Source organism: Ochotona curzoniae, unplaced genomic scaffold (assembly GCF_017591425.1).
Source record: "Ochotona curzoniae isolate NIBS_2020 unplaced genomic scaffold, NIBS_Ocur_1.0 contig_883, whole genome shotgun sequence".
Classification (NCBI taxonomy): Eukaryota; Metazoa; Chordata; class Mammalia; order Lagomorpha; family Ochotonidae; genus Ochotona; species Ochotona curzoniae.
This window is the reverse complement of record NW_024466599.1, coordinates 27,027,590-27,049,657: the sequence shown is the minus strand read 5'-3', so window position 1 is coordinate 27,049,657 and position 22,068 is coordinate 27,027,590. Positions and strand designations below refer to the sequence as shown.

The following is a 22,068-nucleotide window of genomic DNA, read 5'->3' as shown; positions in this document are numbered from 1 at the left end:
GGATCAGAAGTGGAGTAGCAGGGACTTGAACTGGTGCCCATATGGGATGATGGTGCCACAGGCAGTGATTTTTACCAGCCATGCCATTGCACACCAGGCCCGTCATTCACCTTCTGTTGTGCATTCCTGCACGTGAAGAGACACGCTTTCAGAAGCAACGATTTGCAAGCATGGGGTAACTTAAGCAATGCTTCCACAAACCTGTCATTGAAAGAATCCCAGCAAGATGTGCAGAGATGCAGTTTGCCCCCAGCAGAGACAACTTTTCCATTTCTCAGAAACCAATTTATGTTGTTTCACCCACAGCAATCTCCAACACCTTTTCTGTTGTGCTCTCTGCTTGGCATTTTCTCACCTGTTCACTGGTCTCCCATTGGAGGTCCAGGAAAGCGAGAGAACTGTTCTCCCGAATGGATATCCACATTTCTCAGAGGCAGAAACACTCCTTATCATCCTCATGACCGTTAAAAAGGGGCTAGGACTAATTCTGGTCTGTTCTACTTTCAGTGCTCCGAACTTCTTTCTGTTATCGAAGACTCACCACATAGACTGTTCCTAGTCACTCATTTTTCTGAACATTTTGTTTTTGTGAAAAATTGATGGTCAAATGATCTTGGCTCAAATGTAGGAACACTAGGCTATGAAAGGAGTGGAGTCTTGGAAAGACTACCAAAAAAATGGAAAGGCATGGAGAAGAAGAGAGAGCAAGGAGAAAAGTTCAAGAGGTTGTACACTAGATTAATAGATAAAATTGGAGTCCTAAAAAATGAAGGCAGAGGGAAGTAAATCACAAGAGCTTCTATCACATCCAAGATATTCTGCATCAGAGAAAACACCTGCATTAAACAGCAGCGGGTGAACTGGTTTAGGTGAACATGGCAGGTGGGGGAAGACCTAAGGAGTTTTGGTTGTAGTTGTTGCCTATTACCTGTGATATCGTAAGCGGTTTACATGTTTCATTTGTGAGCAGTTTCTTTTTTTTTATGAGCAAATATTTCTGTGAGTAAATGGCAGAGTATAAATGTTTGTAGAACAATCCTTTTAAAGCTCTTCTACTTTTTAATCTCTTAGTATTTTAAGAAAAACATCGTCTTCTCCAGGCCAATAATTAAAAGAAGGTGTCCTGACAAAGCCAACCTTTCAAAGTACACATCATAAAGACAGAAGAGCAGATCACTTCCCATGGGCTGAATGGCCTGCCCCTCTGGTTCAGGACAGAAAGGTGATGGGTTTTGGATTGTGATGGGGAGTTCAGGTCCCAGAGCTAGAACCTCAGTTCACCAAAGAACATTACCAATAACATGGATGACTTTTTTTTTAAAGATTTTATTTATTTTTATTGGAAAAGCAGATATACAGAGAAGAGGAGAGACAGAGAGGAAGATCTTCCGTCTCATGGTTCACTCCCCAAGCAGTGACAATGGCCTGAGCTGAGCCAATTTGAAGCTAGGAGCCAGAGTCTCTTTTGGATCTTCCATTTGGGTGCAGGGTCCCAAGGCTTTGGGCCGTCCTTGACTGCTTTCCCAGGCCACAAACAGGGAGGTGGATGGGAAGCGGGGCTGCTGGGACACGAACTGGTCTATATGGGATCCTGGTGCATTCAAGGTGAGGACTTCAGCTGCTATGCTATCGCACTGGGTGAGCCCATGGATGCTTCTCAGGTGAACATAACTGGGACACACTCCAGACTCTGTAGTGATCTGTTCACATGGAATCAATACCTTTTCCAGATCAGCTTATTTCTGCTGTTTTGACTTTTTGGGGCCATCCAGCAGTGCCCAGAGCTCCTGGAGGAAAAAAAAAAAGAAAAAAGGGTAAGTGAATTCTAGGAGGGGTAAGAGCAACAGGGCCTCTCGCCTCTGGCAGATAGACCTAAAGCTTCTGACCTTTTCATAACCAAACCTTGAGAGGCATGCTTGCACAGACAGCGCCGGCGCGTGTGTGAAATGCCATGGTGCTCTGGGACATTTGGACAACCCGGTTAGAAAATTGTGCTGAGTTTTCACTCTACTTTTGAGCTGTAGAACAGGCTGTGGAGAGTATCCCAAGCTATTTTTAGCAGGAAGAGAAGGTAGGCGCTACACATTGAGATGGATTTGCAGACACTGTGGATCATTCTTTACCCTGTTACCCTAACATCTCCCAGGAGGACATCCTAACTGGAATTGTTTACACGCATCAGTGCGTTCTAAGACTTTCCCTCACATCCCCAGGTAGAAAGTCATTTCTAATGTCTAACTTAAATCCTTCTCCCTGGAATCCAGGCCTCTTATCTTAAAAACTGCTAAAACTCCAAAGGAGCCATTTGTCGTTAAAAAAAATATATATATAGGCAATGTGGCAACATCACAAAAAGTTTGTAAACTAGGAGAAAAATATGAGCTCTATATTATTCTATTAGCTTTCTTTACCTTAAACATATTTAATGTCAGTGTTTTCCATTTCCACAAGTGTTTTTACACAATTGTAATCTGTTTTCTTTCCCTACTAAACATTATAAACAATTTCCTTTATTGCTAACTTGTTAATGGTTCTTAACAGCGGTGTGACAATATATAAAACATATTTTTTTCAAAATGATTTTGCAAAATGCTGTTTTGTTTATTGAAAGGCAGAAAACACAGAGAGGAAGAGGCAGAAAGATCTTTCGTCTGCTAATTCACTCCACAAATGCTTGCAAATGCTGGGCTTGGGCCAGGACTAAGCCATAAATTCTGTCTGGGTCTCCCATCTGGGTGGCAGAAGCCCAGTGTCCGGGTCATCGTCTGCTGCCTCCCAGATGCAGTAACAGGAAGCAGGACTGGAAGTGGAGGCAGGACGCCATACCATGCACTCTGATACGGGATGTGGGAGTTGCAAGGGGTGACTTAACCTGCCAGCAACTGTCCCTTCTCAGTTTTGAGGGAGGGATTTGATGTTTTGCCTTTTAAAAGAAACCGTTTCTTCTGAATCTTATTTTGATATGTTTGAAAAACAAACAGGCCTAAGCCTGCCTGTCTGGAGATCCTTTCAAACTGACAGAATTTCAAGACCGAGATGTACACCACATGCACGTTTCTTGTCTTGATTCATGCATTAGCATTTTACTCCACTAGCCTTATCTTCTGATTTCTTCTCTCTGCCGTGCCTCTTTCGTGGGAGGCACTATTTTTCGGAATGGTCAAGAGAAGCTGCATTCATCGCAGATCATTGTTCCAGATTCGGCTGGGGAGAGCCCTGTCAAGTTAACTTGGTGTCTCTGTGCCATGCTCTATTACATTTTTGAATACTTTATTAAGTTCTGCCAATCAAGTGATGCTCATCTTGTATCCGTTCTGCTACGCCTCTGGAATCAGTCATTTCTCCGATGACTTCTGCTTCCTGTTGGTAGGGAACTGCATTAGAGGTCAAGACTAGGAACCACATGTGATCATTGCAACTGGGGGATTTTCATTTAAAGATCCATTTTGTGAACAGAGTTAGAGAATAAATGCATGGATATTTATGTACTCATCTACATATACAACTGAGGGTACTTTAAAAAGTCTTGAAAAATGGAATAATAGGATTTTTTTCATGAATTCTTTGAACACTCCTTTTATGTATGGGATTTCCAAATTTATTTGCATTAAAAATGAAATGATCTTTTAGCTTCATTTTTCTAAGTATTTTTGAAGACACTTCTTACATAAATCTATGTGTATATCTATGTTTGAATAAATATTTACCCTTGTAGGCACATACATATTCATGTTTTAGAAGTCTCATGTCTGTATTAATATTTCCCATTTAATTAATTCTCAAGTCCATCTTGCCTTTCCTTTCTCAATATTTTGTAGTTGCAAATAATCCTGTAATGAATAACTTTGTATTGTTGGAGTTATGCATGTAGTGTAAATGCCCAGAAATGAGATTGGCAGGTGAAGTGTCAAAACAAAGTAGGTTTGCTGGCTGTTGCCAAAGTCTTCTCCATGGAACCTTCTCATTTTGTATTTTCATCTGCAAGATTTGAGAGAATCTGTATTTCTGAACCATATCAGCAAAATGTACCAGTAAACTTTTGAAAAAGTTAGTTGAAAAGCAGGCCAGAATCTCACTTGGTATCCCATGTGGGTGACAGGGATTCAAGTACTTGAGTTATCTCCTGCTGCCTCCCAGGATGCTAGACTGGAAGAATGAAGTAGCTGGGACTTGAGCCAGGTACTCTGATGGGGGAGGCTGGGTGTCCCAAGCAGTGGCTTCACCTGCCACATCAGGCCTTTGGATTTTCTCCAACTGGAGAAATGGAGTCCTAGTGTTACCTTGATCTGTGAGTCCCTTAATGGGTGAAACAGAACATGCCTAAGGTTCACTTTTATAACTCTTCCTTATTTGGTGAATTGTCTGTGGATATGTTCTATCCTTCCCCCCCCCCCCCATGAAAACTTCCCAAGATGGCTTATTTGGTTGTGATAGCTTGTGCTATCACTGGAGGCCATGCTGTGAACAGCTGTGGGTTCTGCATCTCTGTAGCCTTGGCACCATCACGGTGGGGATCCAAGCATCGGCTCTGCCTCTGGGCCCCAGGGGCAGGACAGTACACCTATTGGTGCCTTCAGTTCTCCAAGCAAAAGAACTGTAGAGGCACTTGCACCCTACGGTCGCTGTTAGATTCCCATGATGTAGCAAATGTCAAGCACTTTGAACAGCTCCTGGTAGAGTAAACATGCATGTCGGCTGATGAAGGTCACGAACACATCCCAGGGAAGTAATGATTTGATCCTGTTAGAATCCTGTTAGAACGTTAGCAGAGGAAACTTGAACTGGGGAGCCAGCACTGTAGTTCACAGGCTAATCCTCCACCTTCATACAAATGGGCGCCAGTTCCAATCCCAGCTGCTCCGCTTCCCATCCAGCTCCCTGCTTGTGGCCTGGGAAAGCAGTGGAGGATGGCCCAAAGCCTTGGGACTCTGCACCCATGTGGGAGACCTGGAAGAAGCTGCTGCCTCTGGCTTAGGATCAGTTTAGTTTCAGCCATTATGGCAGATCTTTCTGTCTGTAAATCTGCCTTTCAAATAAAACTAAATTTAAAAAAATTGACCTGATGATTTCGAAACACTAAGTGAGTCAGTGGTAGAGGCAGAATTGTAGCGATTAACTAATCCAATAGGTACAGGGGCTGTCCTGTGTGCCATGCCTGAGGCGGGTCTCCCAGCTCCGGGAGGCCACTCTTCCATCTTGCTCTCTACCTGACTTTTACCTGCAGAGTCCAGCTTCATTTGTCAAGCAAGAGTGAAGGCAGGAATGACTGTGTGGAAAAAAAGGAGGCTTCCCGTGCAGCCCAAATCACAAACGCTCGTGTCAACTGTTCCAGAGTTTGGGTTTCATAAATTACAGGATCCCATTTGCCTTGAGGAAAACTCACGCGGAGGCAGCATGGGAGAAGCGCGATGTTGGGGAGGTTACCGCCACCTGCATGGTGGCAGACCAAGAGGGCTTAAGAGCTGATGGCCTGGAGGTGGGCAGGGAGAGAGACCCAAAGAAGGAGGTAACTCCACGTGGGATCGCTGGGTGTAGCAGGTAGGGGAGAAAGAGGGGTGGGGAGGGTGGGGAGAATCAGGCATATCACTGAGCTATCACTGAGCTAAGAACTTGAAAGAGGAAATGGAGGAGGGCTTTGCCATGGGATCTGAGGTGAGTGTGTGACCCGTGCTCTAGCTCTTAGGGAGTCAGGAAGCCAGGGCCTTGCAGGTGCGGGCCTGTGAGATGGGAAGGAGTCCAGCGGGCTTGCGGTGCAGCTGTTCAGGGAAACCCCTTAGCCCTCGAGGGTCCCCGGTGGGCTCATGCAGGGTGCAAGGCTGTGAATTTGAGAATTTATAAGACCTGGGTAATGCAAGCATTCGGAGACCCAAAGGGATCTGACGGAGCTGGAGATGGTAGTCATGAAAAGCTAAGAAAATAGGGACCGGGTTTTCCAGACACTGATTTCTGAACAGGCGACTTGAACTTGCTACACGACGTCACTGATGTCCAGAAGAAGGCTCAACAGAATCCGGAAAGCAGCGACCACCAGCTTGTTCCCCCTCTGCGTGCAGGACTTGCGGCTGTCAGAGCTGGGAGCCAGGGACGGCAAGGCTGTGCGCGGCGAAGAAGCCGGGCAGCTAGGATGGAGGTGCCTGGGGGATGGGGGTGCCCGCGGAGATGCGAAGCAGCGGGGCTGTGAGAGCCACCGCACGTGTGGGCACGCATCAGCCTCAGGGAGGAGCGGCCGAGAGAGCCGGGTGAGCGGGCTGCTGAAGGAGAGAGCCGGCTCTCGGTCTCCACAGGCCCGCCCAGCACCCAGGGGGTGTGGTGCTCAGCTCGGCGAGGCGGGGGCGGGAGGCGGCGGTGGCAGTGGCCGGCTGCTAGCAGAGGCGTCCGGCGCTGGCCAGCGGAGCGGCCGGTGCGAGCTCCGACAGGGCGGAGCGAGGGGAGCCGCCGCGCGGGCCCGGGGGTGCGGAAGGGGAGGCCGAGGCGGCGCCAGGCCCGGGCGTTGAGGGCGGCGCTAGGACCCGCCGGCCGCCCCGCCGGCTCCCGGGAGGTTGATAAAGCGGCGGCGGCGTTTGACGTCAGTGGGGAGTTAATTTTAAATCGGTACAAGATGGCGGAGGGGGACGAGGCAGCGCGAAGGCAGCAGCCGCGCCAGGGGCTGCGGCGCCGGCGGCGGACCAGCGACTCGAGCGCCGAGGTTAACCACGTCTCGTCCACGACCTCCCTAGGTACGGGCGGCGGGCCGAGGCCGCAGGGCCTGGGCGGGAAGAGGAGGAGGAGGAGGACGCGCGGACTGGCGGGGCACCGGGCGCCGGCGGCAGGGTCGGAGTCCTCGGTTAGCTCGGCTCCCCTCCCGCCGCCCGCCGGGCCTAGCCGCAGCCGCGCCCCGCGCTCCCCGCCTGGGAAAGGGCAGCTCGTGTGGGCCTGGACCCTGGCAGCTGTCGGGGGAGCGGGCGGCGCGCGCGTCTCTGCGCCGGGCCCGGCCCCCTGCCCGCCCGCGTGGCCGCCGCCGTGTACGCCCCGACCTGAGGGGGCGGCCTTGAGCTGGGGCGGGGGGCGACCCCGTCCTCCGCCCGGGTGGGCACTCGCTGCCCGCTCCGTCCCTGGCGGGGCGTGATGGACCCCGCGGAGGAGGAGGAGGACGCGGGCGGAGCGGTCACCTCGCGGCCAGGTTTGGCCAGCTCCCCGACCTGCCCCTGGGGTGGGGGGGACCGCATGCCGGGGCTCCTCGGCATCCCCCCCTCCTCCCCACCCGAGCCCGTAGGCACGAGTCGCGCGTGGCCGCGGTGGCAGGTTCAGGACTAAGGTGTCACACTGGGCCATGGAATCCGGGAGCGGTCACTCATTGCTTGGACGACCGCGAGGCCCGATCCGACTGCAAGTGTCCACTGTGAAGTCACCTGACCCCTCGCTCCCCGTTTCTGCTGAATCTGAGCTCCTACTGTATGCGTTCAAGCAGCGCCCCTGCCCCCTCGAAGGCGCATTTGCGTTGGCAGCTCGGGGTTGTGTGTGTGTGTGTGTGTGTGTGTTTCGCTCCTGACACCCCTATTTTTAGGAGTTTAGCATTTGATCTTTCCTTGCTGTGAACTTAGCACACGAAATCCTGATTGAGAATTTCGACGGTAGTTAAAGGCATAAAGTTTTTTTTTTTTTTTTTTTCTTCCTAATGCTTATGCAGAGCCAAAGCCCTGGGTTAGGGAAGTGCAGCCAAGATGAAAGCATGTTAAGAACACTAAAATGTGCTCTTGTGTTTTCAGATTTCTTCTTTCGTAGCTGTTAAAGGTTTTGCTGGATGAAGTTTTAAATATTTTGATTAAACCGCCAGAACTCATTTTACTAGAAAAGTTTGTGTGAAATACAACTTGACCATCCGTGGTAGCCCCTCACCATATGTTAGGTGATGACAAAACTAGGGTTTTGCTAAAACAAGAAGAAAAGGAAAATAAAACTGCGCACCACAGTGCTGGTCAGGATGGGTTACAGAAAGGGTAGCCCTCTTTAACAAAGCACTCTGGATAGGGTATGGCTCACAGAGGTGCTGGGTGGATTTCTGTAAGTAAGTAGTGCCTTTGGAGTGCTGATGGATGAGCTCAGGGCCGCGGTGTGTTACCTGTTGGAGGTGTTCCTGCAGTTCCCTTCTGAGGAGAAGCCTGCTCCTCTGCCTCGGTCGCCGTGAACTTGATTTTATCCTGAGACACACTGGCAAGAGACTCTAGAAGCTATTTAGTGATAAGCTCTTGCCCTTTTTGGGGGGTGGAAATAATGGTGGGGAGAAGACCTGCAATTGATGTTAGCCATCCCTACCGAGTGGCTGGCCTCTCAGACCACCCGGACCCTGCTCCTTTGTGCCGAGTCACCTGTCACTGCTTTCAACACCAAGGACTGGGCACTCACCTGTGTGGAGAAGCTCTGTCTCCCTCCCTCCACCTCCTGAAGAAGTGGAGAAGCTGAGTTAGGTTGAGGTGGGTCCCAGGAGTTCAGTAGGAAAATGCTATCTGTCTAGAGAAAGATCAGAGGAACGTGGACCTTCGTAAGGCAAGTTGGCTCTTGTTTGATTTTGTGGGTTTATAGGAGTCTGTAAGTGTGAGTATGTGTATTCAGTGCAGAATTTTCAAGTTCTGGGAAAGAATTTAGGGAGAATGAGTTGACTTATAGTAGATATTTATTATACCGAAATTAAACCGTGAGTGAAAAGGAGCCCGTGGGCTCGAGTGTATGTTTTGGTGGTTTTTTTTTTGTCCCGCCCCCCACATTCTGGCTTTAAGATAGTTTCTGAATATTCCCAAGTGAAAGTAGCTTTCTTAGAATTGTTGTAACTTTTGCAAAATTATGTTAGTTACCTACTCAGAATACCAGGGAAGGCCAATTTCCAACTAGTTCAATGATCCTGCAATTCAAGATGTATTTTCAAAATGTGGACTTAGTAGCAAGATGGATTTAAAAAATTGTTTAGAATCAGTTGATAGTTCTGTTTGACAGTTTTTTTTTTTTTTTTTTTAATATTTGAAAGAGTTACATATAGAGGGATACGAGAGGTCTTTGATCCACTGATTCACTCACTGCATGGCTGCAGTGCACCAGGCTGGGCCAGGCCGAAACCAAGAGCCAGGAGATTCTTCCTGGTCTCCCATGTGGGTGCCAGGGGCCCAAGGGCTTGGGTCATCCTCCAGGGCTTTGGCCAGGCTGTTCACAGGGAGCTTGATTGGAAGTGGAGCAGCTGGGACTTGAAGCAGCAATCGTGGGAGTGCTGGCGTCTAGGGCCGCGCCTTTCACTATGCTACAATGTCATCCCAGATACATGTAATTTTAAGAGAGGTTTTAGTTAATGTAAGGAATATAATTTAAACTTTTTTGGAAATGCCTATTTACAGCTTTGTAGAGGGCCTTTTTTTCTGTGTTTTTTTTTCTCCCCCCCACCTTTTTTTTTTTTCTTTGACATATAATAGTATTTTGATTTTGTGACCATTTTGGGTTTTCAAAGCCAAGATGTGTTATTTACCATCTAGAAAATGCAGGCATTATTCACTTTAAGGAAAGCAGAAGTAAACATAGTGCAACTGAAGTATAACAAAAATAAAAAATAACTGAACTTGATCCTACAGTAAGTGACTTTCTCACATCATCTGCTCTTTCGGTTGAGGACTTGTTCTGTAGATTTAAAAGCGGGCAGACAGGACCCAGCACAGTGGCCCAGCGGTGAAAGTCCTTGTCTTGAATATGCTGGGATCCCAGCTGGGCACCGGTTCTAATCCTGGCAGCTCCACTTTCCATCCAGCTCTCTGCTTGTGGCTTGGGAAAGCAGTTGAGGATGGCCCGAAGCCTTGGGACCCTGCACCGGCGTGAGAGACACGAAGAAGCTCCTGGCTCCTGGCTTCTGGTCAGCGCAGCACTGGCTGTTGCAGTCACTTAGGGTGAGAATCAATAGACAAAAGATCTTCCTCTCTGTCTCTCCTCCTCTCTGTATATCTGACTTTGCAATAAAAATAAATAAATCTTGAAAAATAAAAAGCGGGTAGGCAGCCAGGAGAAAACACCAACGTGCAAGCGTAATGCAGGTTGAATACTTGCAGGGGAATACTTTCACGAGTCATGCTCGCCATCCTGGGCTCGGTTTGACTTCTTTGAAGCCCTCCTCTGAGGGAATGAAGTCATGTTCCTTTTGGAGAGAGAGAGTGTGATTTTGTCCACAGTCATGGAAACTTCTGAGGTGTTCGTTATTCCTCACAGGACTTGGAGGGGAGGGCGAGAACCTTGTGTGACATGGCTGGGCTATGTTGTGCAAGTGAAGTTTGAACTCAGACTATGGAGAGAAAAAGAATGGGACGGCAGGAAAGTAAAGGGAAGGCACGTCATTGAAATGGGAATCTACACCAGGGAAGAGAGCAGGTAGCCGCTGGAGAAGCAGGCAGTTAGTGGAGGAAGTGGGATAGATGGAGAAACATGGACTGCTCAGAAGTTCAGCAGCAAAATGACTCCTAAAAATTCATCTGTCAGGTTGTTGGCAAGCATGTCTGCGTGCTTGGATGTACACGCATTTTGGTGAGGATGGATATTTGTGTACGGAATGTATGTGTGGCAGCAGTCACTTGCAGAGCAGTTGGTCCTGTGAGCAGCTGATGCCTTCAAGTCAGGAAGGACTCGTTGCATGCATCTCTGTTTTCCTCAAAGAGATCCTGGGACTGATTTTGGATTTGGTTGTTTGGCCAGTACAAGTATAATTTGGGATCCACAGAATTCCCCTGCTAGCATACCAGTGGAATAAAAATAATTCATACAGCTTGTGTTTCACTTAGTAGCTAACTGGATATTTTGCTAGCCAATAACTAATAGCTTACTGGATATATAGTGTGTAACTGATGAAAGATGCTTTTCTGGGATCTGTGGGACATGTCCTCTTTTATTGCAAAATGCTGATGATGTGGTACTGTTTCTTTAATCAAGAAGAAGAAAGTGCAGTGGAAAAAGAATGAAGACTCCACAGCTGGGTGACTTTGCTGAAGCGCTCAGGCTAAGCTCTGCTCTCTAGCAGTGGTAATTATCCCATCCCAAGGCTCTTGTGGAAGGAGATGATAGGTGGATGTGCTTTGCTACATTTTGTAGTTTGTTAAGCTGTCGGTACAAGACAGTGGCAGGCATGTGCCGGTTTACTACTTCCTGTAACATAGGTAGAGGTGTTAGTTTGGGTCAGGGTGATGGGGCAAGTTTTTAACTTTATTCTTTAAAAAAATTTTTTTTATTTTTATTGGAAAGTCTACAGAGAGAAGGAAAGACAAAGATCTTCCATCTGCTAGTTTACTCCCAAAATGGCAGCAATGGCTGGAGCTGAGCTGATCCGAGGCTAGGAGCCAGGAGTTTCTTCCGGGTCTCCCACATGGGTGCAGGGTCCCAAGGCTTTGGGCCATCCTCCACTGCTTTCTCAGGCCACAAGCAGGGAGCTGGACGGGAAGTGGAGAAGCTGGTATACAAACCGGCACCCATATGGAATCCTGGAGTGTACAAGGTGAGGACTTTAGCCACTAGGCTACAATGCTGGGCTTTTTAACTTTATTAAAATGCTAACAACATGTTTGTAATTTGGTTGTTGTGTCTATTAAAAGTGGTAACAGTAACCTGGTGCTAAATATCCTATTGGAAGCAATTATTACCATCATAATGTGGTTAGGGCGAGACTTTGAACTGAAAATTAATTTTCAAAATAGTTAACTTAAAGTCTTCTTTCATATTTTTTAAATATAAGACAAATATAGTCATGTTTCTTCGATATATACTCATTTCAGTAAACAGTCATTTTAGAGAACCAGCCATGCTACAAAGTGGTTTTCTGGAATTGTTTATTTGAATTACAAGATTCTTAGTTTAAGAAATTAGTCAATTTTGGGCCTGGCATGATGACTCAGTTAACTAATCCTTCACCTGCAAGTGCCAGGATTCCACATAGGTGCTGGTTCATGTCCCAGCTGCTCCACTTCCCATCCAGCTCCCTGCTTGTGGCCTGGAAAATCAGTTCAGGATGATCCAAATCCTTGAGACCCTGCACCCGTGTGGGAGACCCGGAGGAGGCTCCTGGCTTTGGATTGGCTCAGCTGCAGCTGCTGTGGCCGCTTGAGTAGTGAATCAGTGGACGGGAAAATCTTCCTCTCTCTTTTTTTAAAATCTGCCTTTCCAATAAAAATGGATAAGTCATAAAAAGTTAGTTAATTGAAGAATATAATGTGCTGTTTTTAATATTTATTTATTTTTGTTGGAAAGTCAGATATACAGAGGAGGAGAGACAGAGAGGAAGATCCTCCGATGATTCACTCCCCAAGTGGCTGCAACAGCCAGAGCTGAGCCAAATCTGAAGCCTGAAGCCTGAAGCCAGGAGCCAGGAGCCAGGAGCCTCTTTTGGGTGTTCTACACAGGTGCAAGGTCCCAAGGCTTTGGACCATCCCTCACTGCTTTCCCAGTCTACAAGCAGGGAACTGAATGGGAAATGGGGCTGGCAGGATATGAACTGGTGCCCATATGGGATCATGGTGTGTTCAAGGCAAGGACTCTAGCTGCTAGGCTACTGAGCCGGGCCTGTGTACTGAATTTTTAAATGGTAAATGAACTAAACAAATTTGAATCAGGTTGGTAGAATACCTGCAAATGGTGCCTTTGAAACCACTACTAATAGTGAAGCTCATAAAACACCCTTTATTCCCTTCATTCATTCCTTTGTAGTAGAGTCATGAGTCCTGGTTTAGCTATATCTTTAACACCATAACTAAAACCTGAAATTTGTAATTTTATTTTTGTTTTTATTTCAAAAGCAGAAAGAGGGACAGCGTGATTGATTGAGGTTGGTCTTATATCCCCAAAGGCCTGCAGTAACTGGAACTGGGCCAGGCTCCTGAAGGCAGGATCAGGAATCCAGTCTGGGCCTCCCACTGTGGGTGACAGGAATTCTGCTCCTGGAGCCAGCACTGGCTGCCTCCCGGGGGGCACATCAGCAGGAAGCTGGCATCCTCAATGTGGCCTGGATTCAAACCCAGATCCTCCCATATGCATTTACAATGGAGATATGGATTTTAATTTGACATCTCTAATGTTTGTCTCACATTCTGTTCCTTCTTGGTAGTTAATATCTACCTTATCAGACTAACCATCTGTGTGATTAGTGGGAGAATGTACAGACACTTCAGAAACTAGAATTAGTGAAAAAAAAAGTCTTTGATTGTGGGAGGGGCACATTGGCAGAGATTTTGATAGGAAAATCACCTTTGTTCTTTGAAGATAGTTATTAAATCTCCAGATCACAGTCTTCTTTCCATCAGCCCTTTAATTTTTAAATAGATATGACAGCATTTATGTGAGTCTTATTATTGCAGAAACATGGCAGTGTATTTGGAATGTTTCCTTCAAAATAGTCAATTTTTTTTTCCTAAACTGAGATTTAATTCTAAGCTGCTCTTGAAAAATCTTTATTATTTCCCTTTTACTTGAAATGCAAAAAGAGCATGTAATTCCTAGCTTACTTCCCAAATGCCTGCAACAGCTGGGATTGAAGCCAGTGGCTCAGAGCTCCGTCCAGGTCTGATGTGTGGGTGGCAGGGACCCAAGTGCTGGCGCCTGTCAGGGTGCACGGGAGCAGGACGCTGGATGGAAAGTGGAGGAGCTGGAAGTGGAAGCAGGCACTGCACTGTGGGGTGCTGGCACCTGCCAAGGGCTTGTTAACTGCTTTGCCAAATGCCCACTTCTGTAATTGGCTTTCCTATTTCATTATTGTATTACCCCATATAATTATATAATCTGTGTTATTTTTATTTAAAAGTTTTTTGTCATTTAAAATTTTTACTTTTTTTTCTTAATTTTTAAAAATATTTCATTATTTTTATTTGAAAGGCAGATTTATAGAGAGAAGCAGGCAGAGAGAATGTTCCATCCACTGGTTCACTCCCCAAATGGCCACAGTAGCTGGAGCTGGGTCACCTGAAGCCAGAATCCTAGAGCTTTTTCAGGGTCTCCCACATGGATGCAGGGACCCAAGCACTCAGGCCATCCTCAGCTGCTTTCCCACGCCTGTTAGCAGCGAGCTGAATTGAAAGTGGAGCATCCAGCTGTATAGGATGTTGGCACCTCAGGCTTAATGTAATGTGCCAAGGCACCAGGCCCCTCCTCCCAAATTTTATTTTTTATTGTTTGAAAAACACAGAGAATCAGTCAAACCAATATAGATGTCTTCCTTTTGCTTTTTCATCCTCCAGTCACCTGCGACAGTCAGGGCTGGGCCAAGTCCAAATCAGCAGCCCAGAGCTCAGTGTGAATCATGTGGCTGACAGGACCTGCCTACAGACAGGTTGTGGGCATTCTAACCATTGCACCAAGTGACTGTCACTTTTTAAATTTGTGGGGCAGAGACTGACCAAACTGCTATGCACTGCTTCACTCCCCAAAAGCCCTGGACAGTGAGGGTTCAGGCAGGTGGAAGGCAGCAGCCCAGAACTCTGCAGTTCTAGGAGTATCGGGCTTTGCGCCACCACTCTCCTCCATGGGCCTTAGCAGAAACTGGAAGCAGAGATGGAGCTGAAAGCCAGGAACTCTGCTGTGTTATGTGGACATCCCAAAGGGCTTTTAACCACTAAGCACCTGCTCTAATTTCTCCCTGATTTTATTGCTGGAATATGGACATCTGCTCAGTTGCCCAGTTGGGTAGTAGAAGAAAGCAGGCTTAAAACTGCTCTTAGCCACCAAATTTCAGTTTCCTTAATTAAAAAAAAATTATTTCGGAAGTTTGAGAGATTAAGTCCTTTCTCCTGAGTGGCTGGGGAAAGGAGATGGAGATTGGGATTAGTTTTCATTGGGGAGTGGAAAGGGGAGTAGCACAGGCAAATAGAGAACTAAGACAAAGAACTTGTTTTTCTCTTTGATGTTATTTAATATACTCTATGCTTACCTTATAGCATGGCTTTCAGTTGTTTGTAATGAATATGACACAGAAGTGGAGAAATAAGGGTTCCAGAATTTCTTGTGGAGAAATGTCATTAAGACTTCACAAACACTTGTGAGTTAAATTTGTCATTAAGTATATAATTCAGAAGTAGAGATCACTGAATTCAGTGCTGTTACTTTCATATGATATATCACCAAATTGAAAATAGAAAGGCAGCATGGTAACCTTTTTACAAAGTTAATTTGGGCACTTGTCCCTGATTTCTAAGAATTTGCAATCTAAAAGGATGCTTAAAAAGTATTTTAAAACAGAAAGAAATAACTAAAGGAGCAAATGGAGCTGTTTTTCTGTAACCAAGCAGAACAAAGAATTGATTTAAACAACTGGGTAATTCCTGGAAAAACCCGAGTAGCCCAAGGGTCTACCTAAAAATGGCGCCACTGGTTTTACTTTCCCCCTGTTTTGGGGCATGTGTATTTATTTACCAGAAGGAATCCTGACACGCACTGTAAACTTGCCACACTAGGGGAGTGTAGTGAGAAGCTCTCACTTTCTTCCCCTTTGTTTTTTTCAAATTAGTCACATTTCATCCAGTTGGAAGGATGTTTGTTTTTGGCACCATTCCTTTTACTTTACAGCTGCTCTTGTACTAAGAATTTTGTCTCTATTGGGCCAAGCCTGGAATTTCAGCGAATACTTTTTCCTTTTTTAAACTGTAGCAGTAGCAGTCATCTGAGGTAGAGAAATATGGTAAAATGGACTTTAGTGTCTTATTTCCAGAGTCTTGGCAAACATCTTTTTGAGATTTGTTTTGATAACCCTGTCTAAATTTAAGCCTCTGTGTGTGTGTGTGTGTGTGTGTGTGTGTGTGTGTGTGTGTGTGACTTTCTTACTAACTGATTATCCCAAATTTCATAGCTTTTTTAAAAATAGGTTTGATAGCTTCAGTTTCCACTGAGGTAAATTTTGTGCCAAAAAGAGAATGATTAAACTGTTTGCCTGAGTCAAGGAGACCTTCCGGAGTTTTGATGGATTCCTTGGAGAAATATACCAGAAATATTTCTGGAAATGAGAATGTGTTACAGTGTTGCTTCACCAAAGTATATGAGAAGAGACTATCTATAGAGATTGGGAGGTGGTTTGATGTTGCCTAGCCAAGGAAGAGTGTCCGGAAGCAGCTCCTGCGCACATCCTTTTTCATTCTTGCCGTCGGCTTCTTGACTTGGGCTTCTGCTCAGCGGCTAGGTTTTCCAGTCGCCCTCCGTCTGATTTTCCTGTTTTTAGGCTCTCATTATACTTTGGATTCTGTCTTCATTTTCAGTTTATGCAGTACAGCTTTGATCTTACCCCTCTGCTGCCAACTTTCAGTGGCTCCCTTGGAGAGTAATGGCCAGCATTCTTAGCCTACACTTTGAAAACTTTTATTTTTGTTGACAGGCAGAGAGAAACAGACCTGCTGTCCTCTGATTCACACATGCCCATAATGCTGGAGCCAGGGCTGGGCACCCTTCTAGGTCCCCTGCACTCATGTGCAGGGACTCACATACTTGGGCTGTTGTCTGCTGCCTCCCAGGCGGCAGGCTGTCTGCTGTGGGGCGCCAGCCTCCCTCGCAGGGTCCCAACTTCCACTTTAAGGTGTGCTGACCTGGTCTTTGGGGTGTCTGTGTGGGGGAGACTTCTCCAGGATGCATTTGATGATTCTAGCTGAAATAATCCGGTACAACACTTTTGTTTTTCTCACATGGCATTGTCTTTATACTATCCTTTTACACTTGTTTGTGTTAGAACCTTAAGAGCAAGGACTATTATTAGCAATTTTTTTTTTTTTTAAATTTTAGCTGGCATGGTGCCTTGCTCTGTAATTATTAGCTTGAAGTAGGTGGGGTGGGGTGGGGAACCTTCCTTAGATACTTGTGACATATTGGGTAGGTGTGCTGAATGTAACTGGAGTCCATGAATGTGAAATGAACTGTTTATCTTATTTATATGTAATGTATGTGTACATATTGCCAAAGATAGGCAAGTATGCTTTGACTATATCTTATATTTAGCACTTCTCCTTACAGAAAGTTAGTGAAGAAAAAAGTGTTTTCCAAATGTGAGGGAGCTTGTGTATATGATTTTCTGCCTGTATAATTTACACATTTTTAACAAGGGAATTTTGTTTTGGGAGGGAGGAATATGCCAAGATTTGTTATAAAGGAGGTTAGTATATCTGCACACCCCCCCCAGTACATGCCCCTTGATAACTGGTATACCAAATGTATTTTTGGTAATTCTCTCAAGGTTTATTGAAATTTTGAGCACACAGGAGTACAAGTCTGAGTTTGCTCAGTTGGTAATAAGGTGTAGCCGGACAAGGCCAGAGGATGAGTTTGGTAGCCACCTGGCTCAGTAACCAGAACACTGTGCATCTTTGCAGATCTTTCAGCGTGAACCTCGTGTCTTCCTTTACGAAAACAAAGACATTCAGAGCTGTTCTGCAGAGTGGTTTTTGAGGATTAAAGGGTGTTGTCTAGTACTAAGTTTTGGCACACAGTAGGCACTGTATTTTTCTGGAGGAAAAAGATACAACACCTGAAATTGTTTCATACAGTATTTGGAGAATGAAGGTGTTGGTAATAATGTTTTTCCCCTTTTCATAGGTATGTGCCTGTCTCTCTCTTTTTTTTTTTAGATTTGTTTTTATTTGAGGAGAGAGGGAGAGAGAGAGAATATGAATCTTCTATCGACAGGTTTACTTCCTGAAGGGTTATATAGCCAGGGCTGGACCAGGTCAAAGCCAAAAAACTAAGCCAGGAGCAGGAGTTTCTTCCCAGTGGCCACATGGGCGCAGATAATCAAGTACTTGGACACCCTCTGCTGCTTTTCCAAGCACAATAGCAGGATGGGAAATGGAGCAAATGGAACCTCAACTGGTTTTTGTGAGATGTCAGCACTGCAGTCCTCAGCTTAATGCACTACACCACAGCATTAGCCCCTAGATGTGCCCTTTTATTCTCTGTATTAATGTCTCCTTATTGCAGAAGTCTTTCCTAATAATTTCTTATAAAATAGTAGCTTTCATTTGTCCAAACTTGCATTCTTTTTATCTGGAGCACTCAACATTAGTGACATCATGTATGTGTTTTCTGGTTCAACCTCTAGGATGTGAGTTCCTGATGCCAGGTAGTTTTTCTGTTTTGTTTGGTTCACTGCTGAATCCCCAGTTCCTAGCACCATGTTGTAGGTGTTCAGTGAACTGCTGCTTAAGGGATTAAAGTCATGTGTACATCCAATTCTAATCCTTTACCACCTCATCGGAATACTTTGGTGGTTGCTACTGGGGTACTTGGTTAAAATGTAGTTTCCTTGGACCCTAAACCTTGTATGCAAAACAACTCGGAGGATGGGTCCAAGGATCTTTATTCTGAGCCAACCAGTAATTGGTGGTTTGTAGCCTTTAGTGTGCATTACACTTACTGTTTGTGTGGCTGCGGCTGATTAAATATTGACAGTGTAACTTAGATGTGGATATGTTATAACTATATTACAGGTGAATTGACCATTATGTAGCAAATAACCCCTCTTCCCTTGTCTGCTGAGGAATGAATGTTATCTACAGGTATGATTATTCAATTATTCTAGTTTTTGTTCCTAAATATAGTTTTATGTGGAACTTCAGGGAGTTAGAAGTCTGCAGTACCAGATGTCGGTCCTTCTCTCCCAAACAGAAACAAGCTCTTTAAACCCACTCATCTTTCTTTACTGTTTTTACTCATCTTTCATCTGGAGAATAGATGAGATGAACTAATGTTAGGGACTTATCTAAAAATGTAAGCATGATTGAAAATGTGGACTGATTTGAGCATTCTCCCTGTGGCCATACCACTGGATAACAATGATTGGTTGTTATAAGAATTATATGTAATATTGAAAGGAAGTTTGATATGTGGAAACAGCTTGGGTTTAATCTACAGATACAATCTTGATCCATTCAGCACTTTTTAGCTTTAGAATCCTGAATTTTAACAAAGTCCTTCTCACATGTGCGCTTTGTCTCAGAGATGAAGGTGAGCGCGTCCCAGGGTCTTGGTGAGGATGGCTTTCCCGGAGTTGATGTGAAGATTTTGAACCCTTTGATAAATCTGAGTTCCCTTCCCCAGGCAAGTCCATTCCAAGGCAGCTTACAGGGCCTCATTAAATGTAATTGTAGCATAATTCAAACCTAGAAAAGTGACAGAGAGGGATAAAATAGATGGCCAAGAGCCCGTTGCATACTTCTCACTTGTAAGATTAGCTTTGGTTAAGTTTGAATCCTTTTAAAAGTTAAAAAAAAAAATCACTATATGATTGGAAGACTCTTTCAGCACCGTTCTCTTCTCTTCCATAGATATCACCTGTCCTGAAAGTGGCGCATTTGTGTCCTGTTTTTCCGGTTCTCTGTAATAATCCTATTTCACAATATAGTATTTTGTTTTGCTTAACAGATTTTAGTAAGTGACTCAAAGATGTATTCTTTTGTGACTCGATTTCTTTCTTTTGAAGATTTTATTTTGTTCTTTTGAAAGGCAGAGGTGTGTGTGGGGGTGGGATGGGGAGAGAGCTCTGTCCTCTTGCTTTATTCTGAAAATGGAGTTGTAAACAAGGAACTGTGTGTCTCTTTGTATATGTGTGTAGTAGTTCTAGAATATAAATAACTTACCTAAAAGAACTAAGCTAAAAATATTAAAATATGAAAGTAAAAGTATTTCAGAATTGTGTTAACATGATTATAGACTGCATGAAACAAAATTGAATGTGTAACATTTATGTATGATATCTAATATATTTGTATAGTCTCAGGACTAGTACCGTTGGCATCATTTGGAGTTAATTAAAGCTTCAACACTTAGATTCACTTAGGGTCCTAAGGTAATTTGTATGTCAGAAGTTTGAGAAGCAGTGCTGTAGAGGAAACAAAACCAAGAAAACCTGGCCCTGTTTTCTTACTGTTCTCGGTATATGTTTTCTTTTAAAATGAACAGATTTGGTTTCATAGTCTACAAAGCTCCTGTGAGTGAAATATTAAAATTGATTTTGCATATTGGAGCTAATCTTTAAGCACAGATACAAGAACTTAAATTTCTCCTGTGTCTTGATATGTATGTGAGGGACGTGATATGAGGGGACATTTTGTAGAAAAAGGAAATTAAGAGGTCAAAATTAAAAATGTAAATTTTTATTTGTCAACCTATGCCTTACCAACTTCCAGACACTTTCCCAGCCATTTAGCCCATTCCTAAAGAATGATGGTTCTGGGGGATAGCTGGGGAAAAGTGGATGCCGTTTAAACATGAGATTGGCAAACAGAAAATGTCAGGAGGAGCCAAGTTATGACTGGCAGGTAGATTGTTTTTCTATTGATATTCCACAGAATTGCCTTAAAAAAAAAAAAGGAGAAAGATTATTTGAAAGGCTGAGTGGCAGAAGGAGAGATCGAGCAGTTGGTTAGTCCTTCACAGCTGGTTTACTGTGGACAAGCTGGAACTCCTGAGGCTGAAGCAGGCTGGACCCAGGAGCCAGGAATTCCATCAGGGTCTCATGTGAGTGGCAGGGGCCCAAGCACTTGGTTCTCATCTGCCATCTTTCTAAGTACCACAGTAGCAGGAAGAGGGATCTTATGCGGGGGGTGGGGGGCAAGGACTCCAGACCAGCACTCGGATTTGGGATGTGGGTGTCCTGGTGATAACTTGGCATGCTGCGTCATGCTGGGCCTGTGCTTGCTGGATGAGAAGAATGCGAGGCAGCAGTTTTTGTGGTGGTGAAGGACTCTTTGAAGTTTTCCTGGGTGTTCTGATGTTAAACCTTTGGCTGACTTTCTCAAAATACCTGTAGATATGCATTTTCATTCTTTGGCCTTCTTGAGAGTCAAAAAGCAAAATGCTTTGAGTATTACAAACACACACACATACCACACACACACACCCCAAAAACTGTTGCTGTGCCCTTTCCTCTTGGACTGCACCACTTCTGCCTCTTGGTAGCGATTGCTTTGTCTTTGTGAACATACCGGTAAGATCTTGTCTCATCTTCAGTTATTTGAGGAAATACTCCAAGTCTCATCCCACCAGGTCAAAAAGTTTCTGCAGGTGCTCTGGGTGCAGCGATTTCGGTACCCTTCCCGCTGAAAAGTTTTCTTCTCTTGACGTTTTCAGTAAGAATTGTATAAACTAGTTGAGGTGTTTATGATATTGGCTGTTGTGTTTGCTCTTAATGGTTCACTTTAACTGTGGCATGAAGGAAGTTAGTTTTTTTCTTCAGACATTGTTGTGGATATTGCCACTAAGGACGTCATCTTCAACATTGTCTCAGTGAGATTCTGTAATTCTGCCTTTCAAATAAATCTTAAAAAAAAAAAAAAGGAATTCTGTAGAGTAGAAATGGTGATAATAGGTAGACATATTTTACCTGAAAGCCTGTCTGTGTCCATGTTAACAGTAACCTAGCCACATGCTAGCCAGAGCCAATCAAGATGAAATTCAAATTCAAGGGCCTGGCATGATAGCCTAACAGTGGAAGTCCTCGTCTTGTATGTGCCAGGATCCCATATGGGCACCAGTTCTAGTCCTGGCAGCCCCGCTTTCCATCCACCTCCCTACTTGTGGCCTTGGAAAGCAGTCGAGGACGTCCTAAGACCTTGGGACCCTGTACCCGTGTGGGAGACCTGGACGAGGCTCCTGGCTCCTGGCCTTGGATTGGCGCAGCACTGGCTGTTGTGGCTGCTTGGGGAGAAAATCAATGGACAGACGATCTTCCTCTCTGTTTCTCCATCTGTGTATCTGACTTTCCAATAAAAATTCAAACCAAAACAAACAAAAAAAAGATATTCAAATTCAAAGAGCTTTCTTGCCCAATGGCTTTGTTTTTTCCATTTTAAAGAAAACAAGCAGCTCTTCCTTACCAATAAGAACAAAACCAGCTTTGGTGTTCATAAAATTGCCAGTCTCCAAATAATGGGTCATTGTGACATTTTATCCCTGATAAATTCTGAGTTATTTTTTTCAAGATTTATTTATTTTTATTGGAAAAGCAGATTTACAAAGGAGGAGAACCTAAAAGAAAGATCTTCCATCCACTGGTTCGCTCCCCAAATGTCTGCAATGACTGGAGCTGAACAGATACGAAGTCAGGAGCCAGAAGCTTTT

The 22,068-nt window shown here is 44.8% G+C and overlaps 1 protein-coding gene across 4 annotated transcripts in view; it reads left to right on the top strand.

Annotated features, from left to right (window-relative positions):
* The first annotated feature begins 6,501 nt into the window (after positions 1-6,501).
* ATL2 (atlastin GTPase 2) overlaps positions 6,502-22,068 on the top strand; it is a 46,536-nt gene continuing 30,969 nt past the window's right edge. For 3 of the 4 annotated variants that reach the window (XM_040993097.1, XM_040993098.1, XM_040993099.1), the window contains exon 1: positions 6,502-6,716. In XM_040993097.1, the coding sequence (XP_040849031.1) occupies positions 6,599-6,716 (118 nt within the window). In that variant the 5' untranslated portion in view covers positions 6,502-6,598. The remainder of the gene's footprint in view (positions 6,717-22,068) is intronic. The other variant, XM_040993100.1, reaches the window with a different exon arrangement.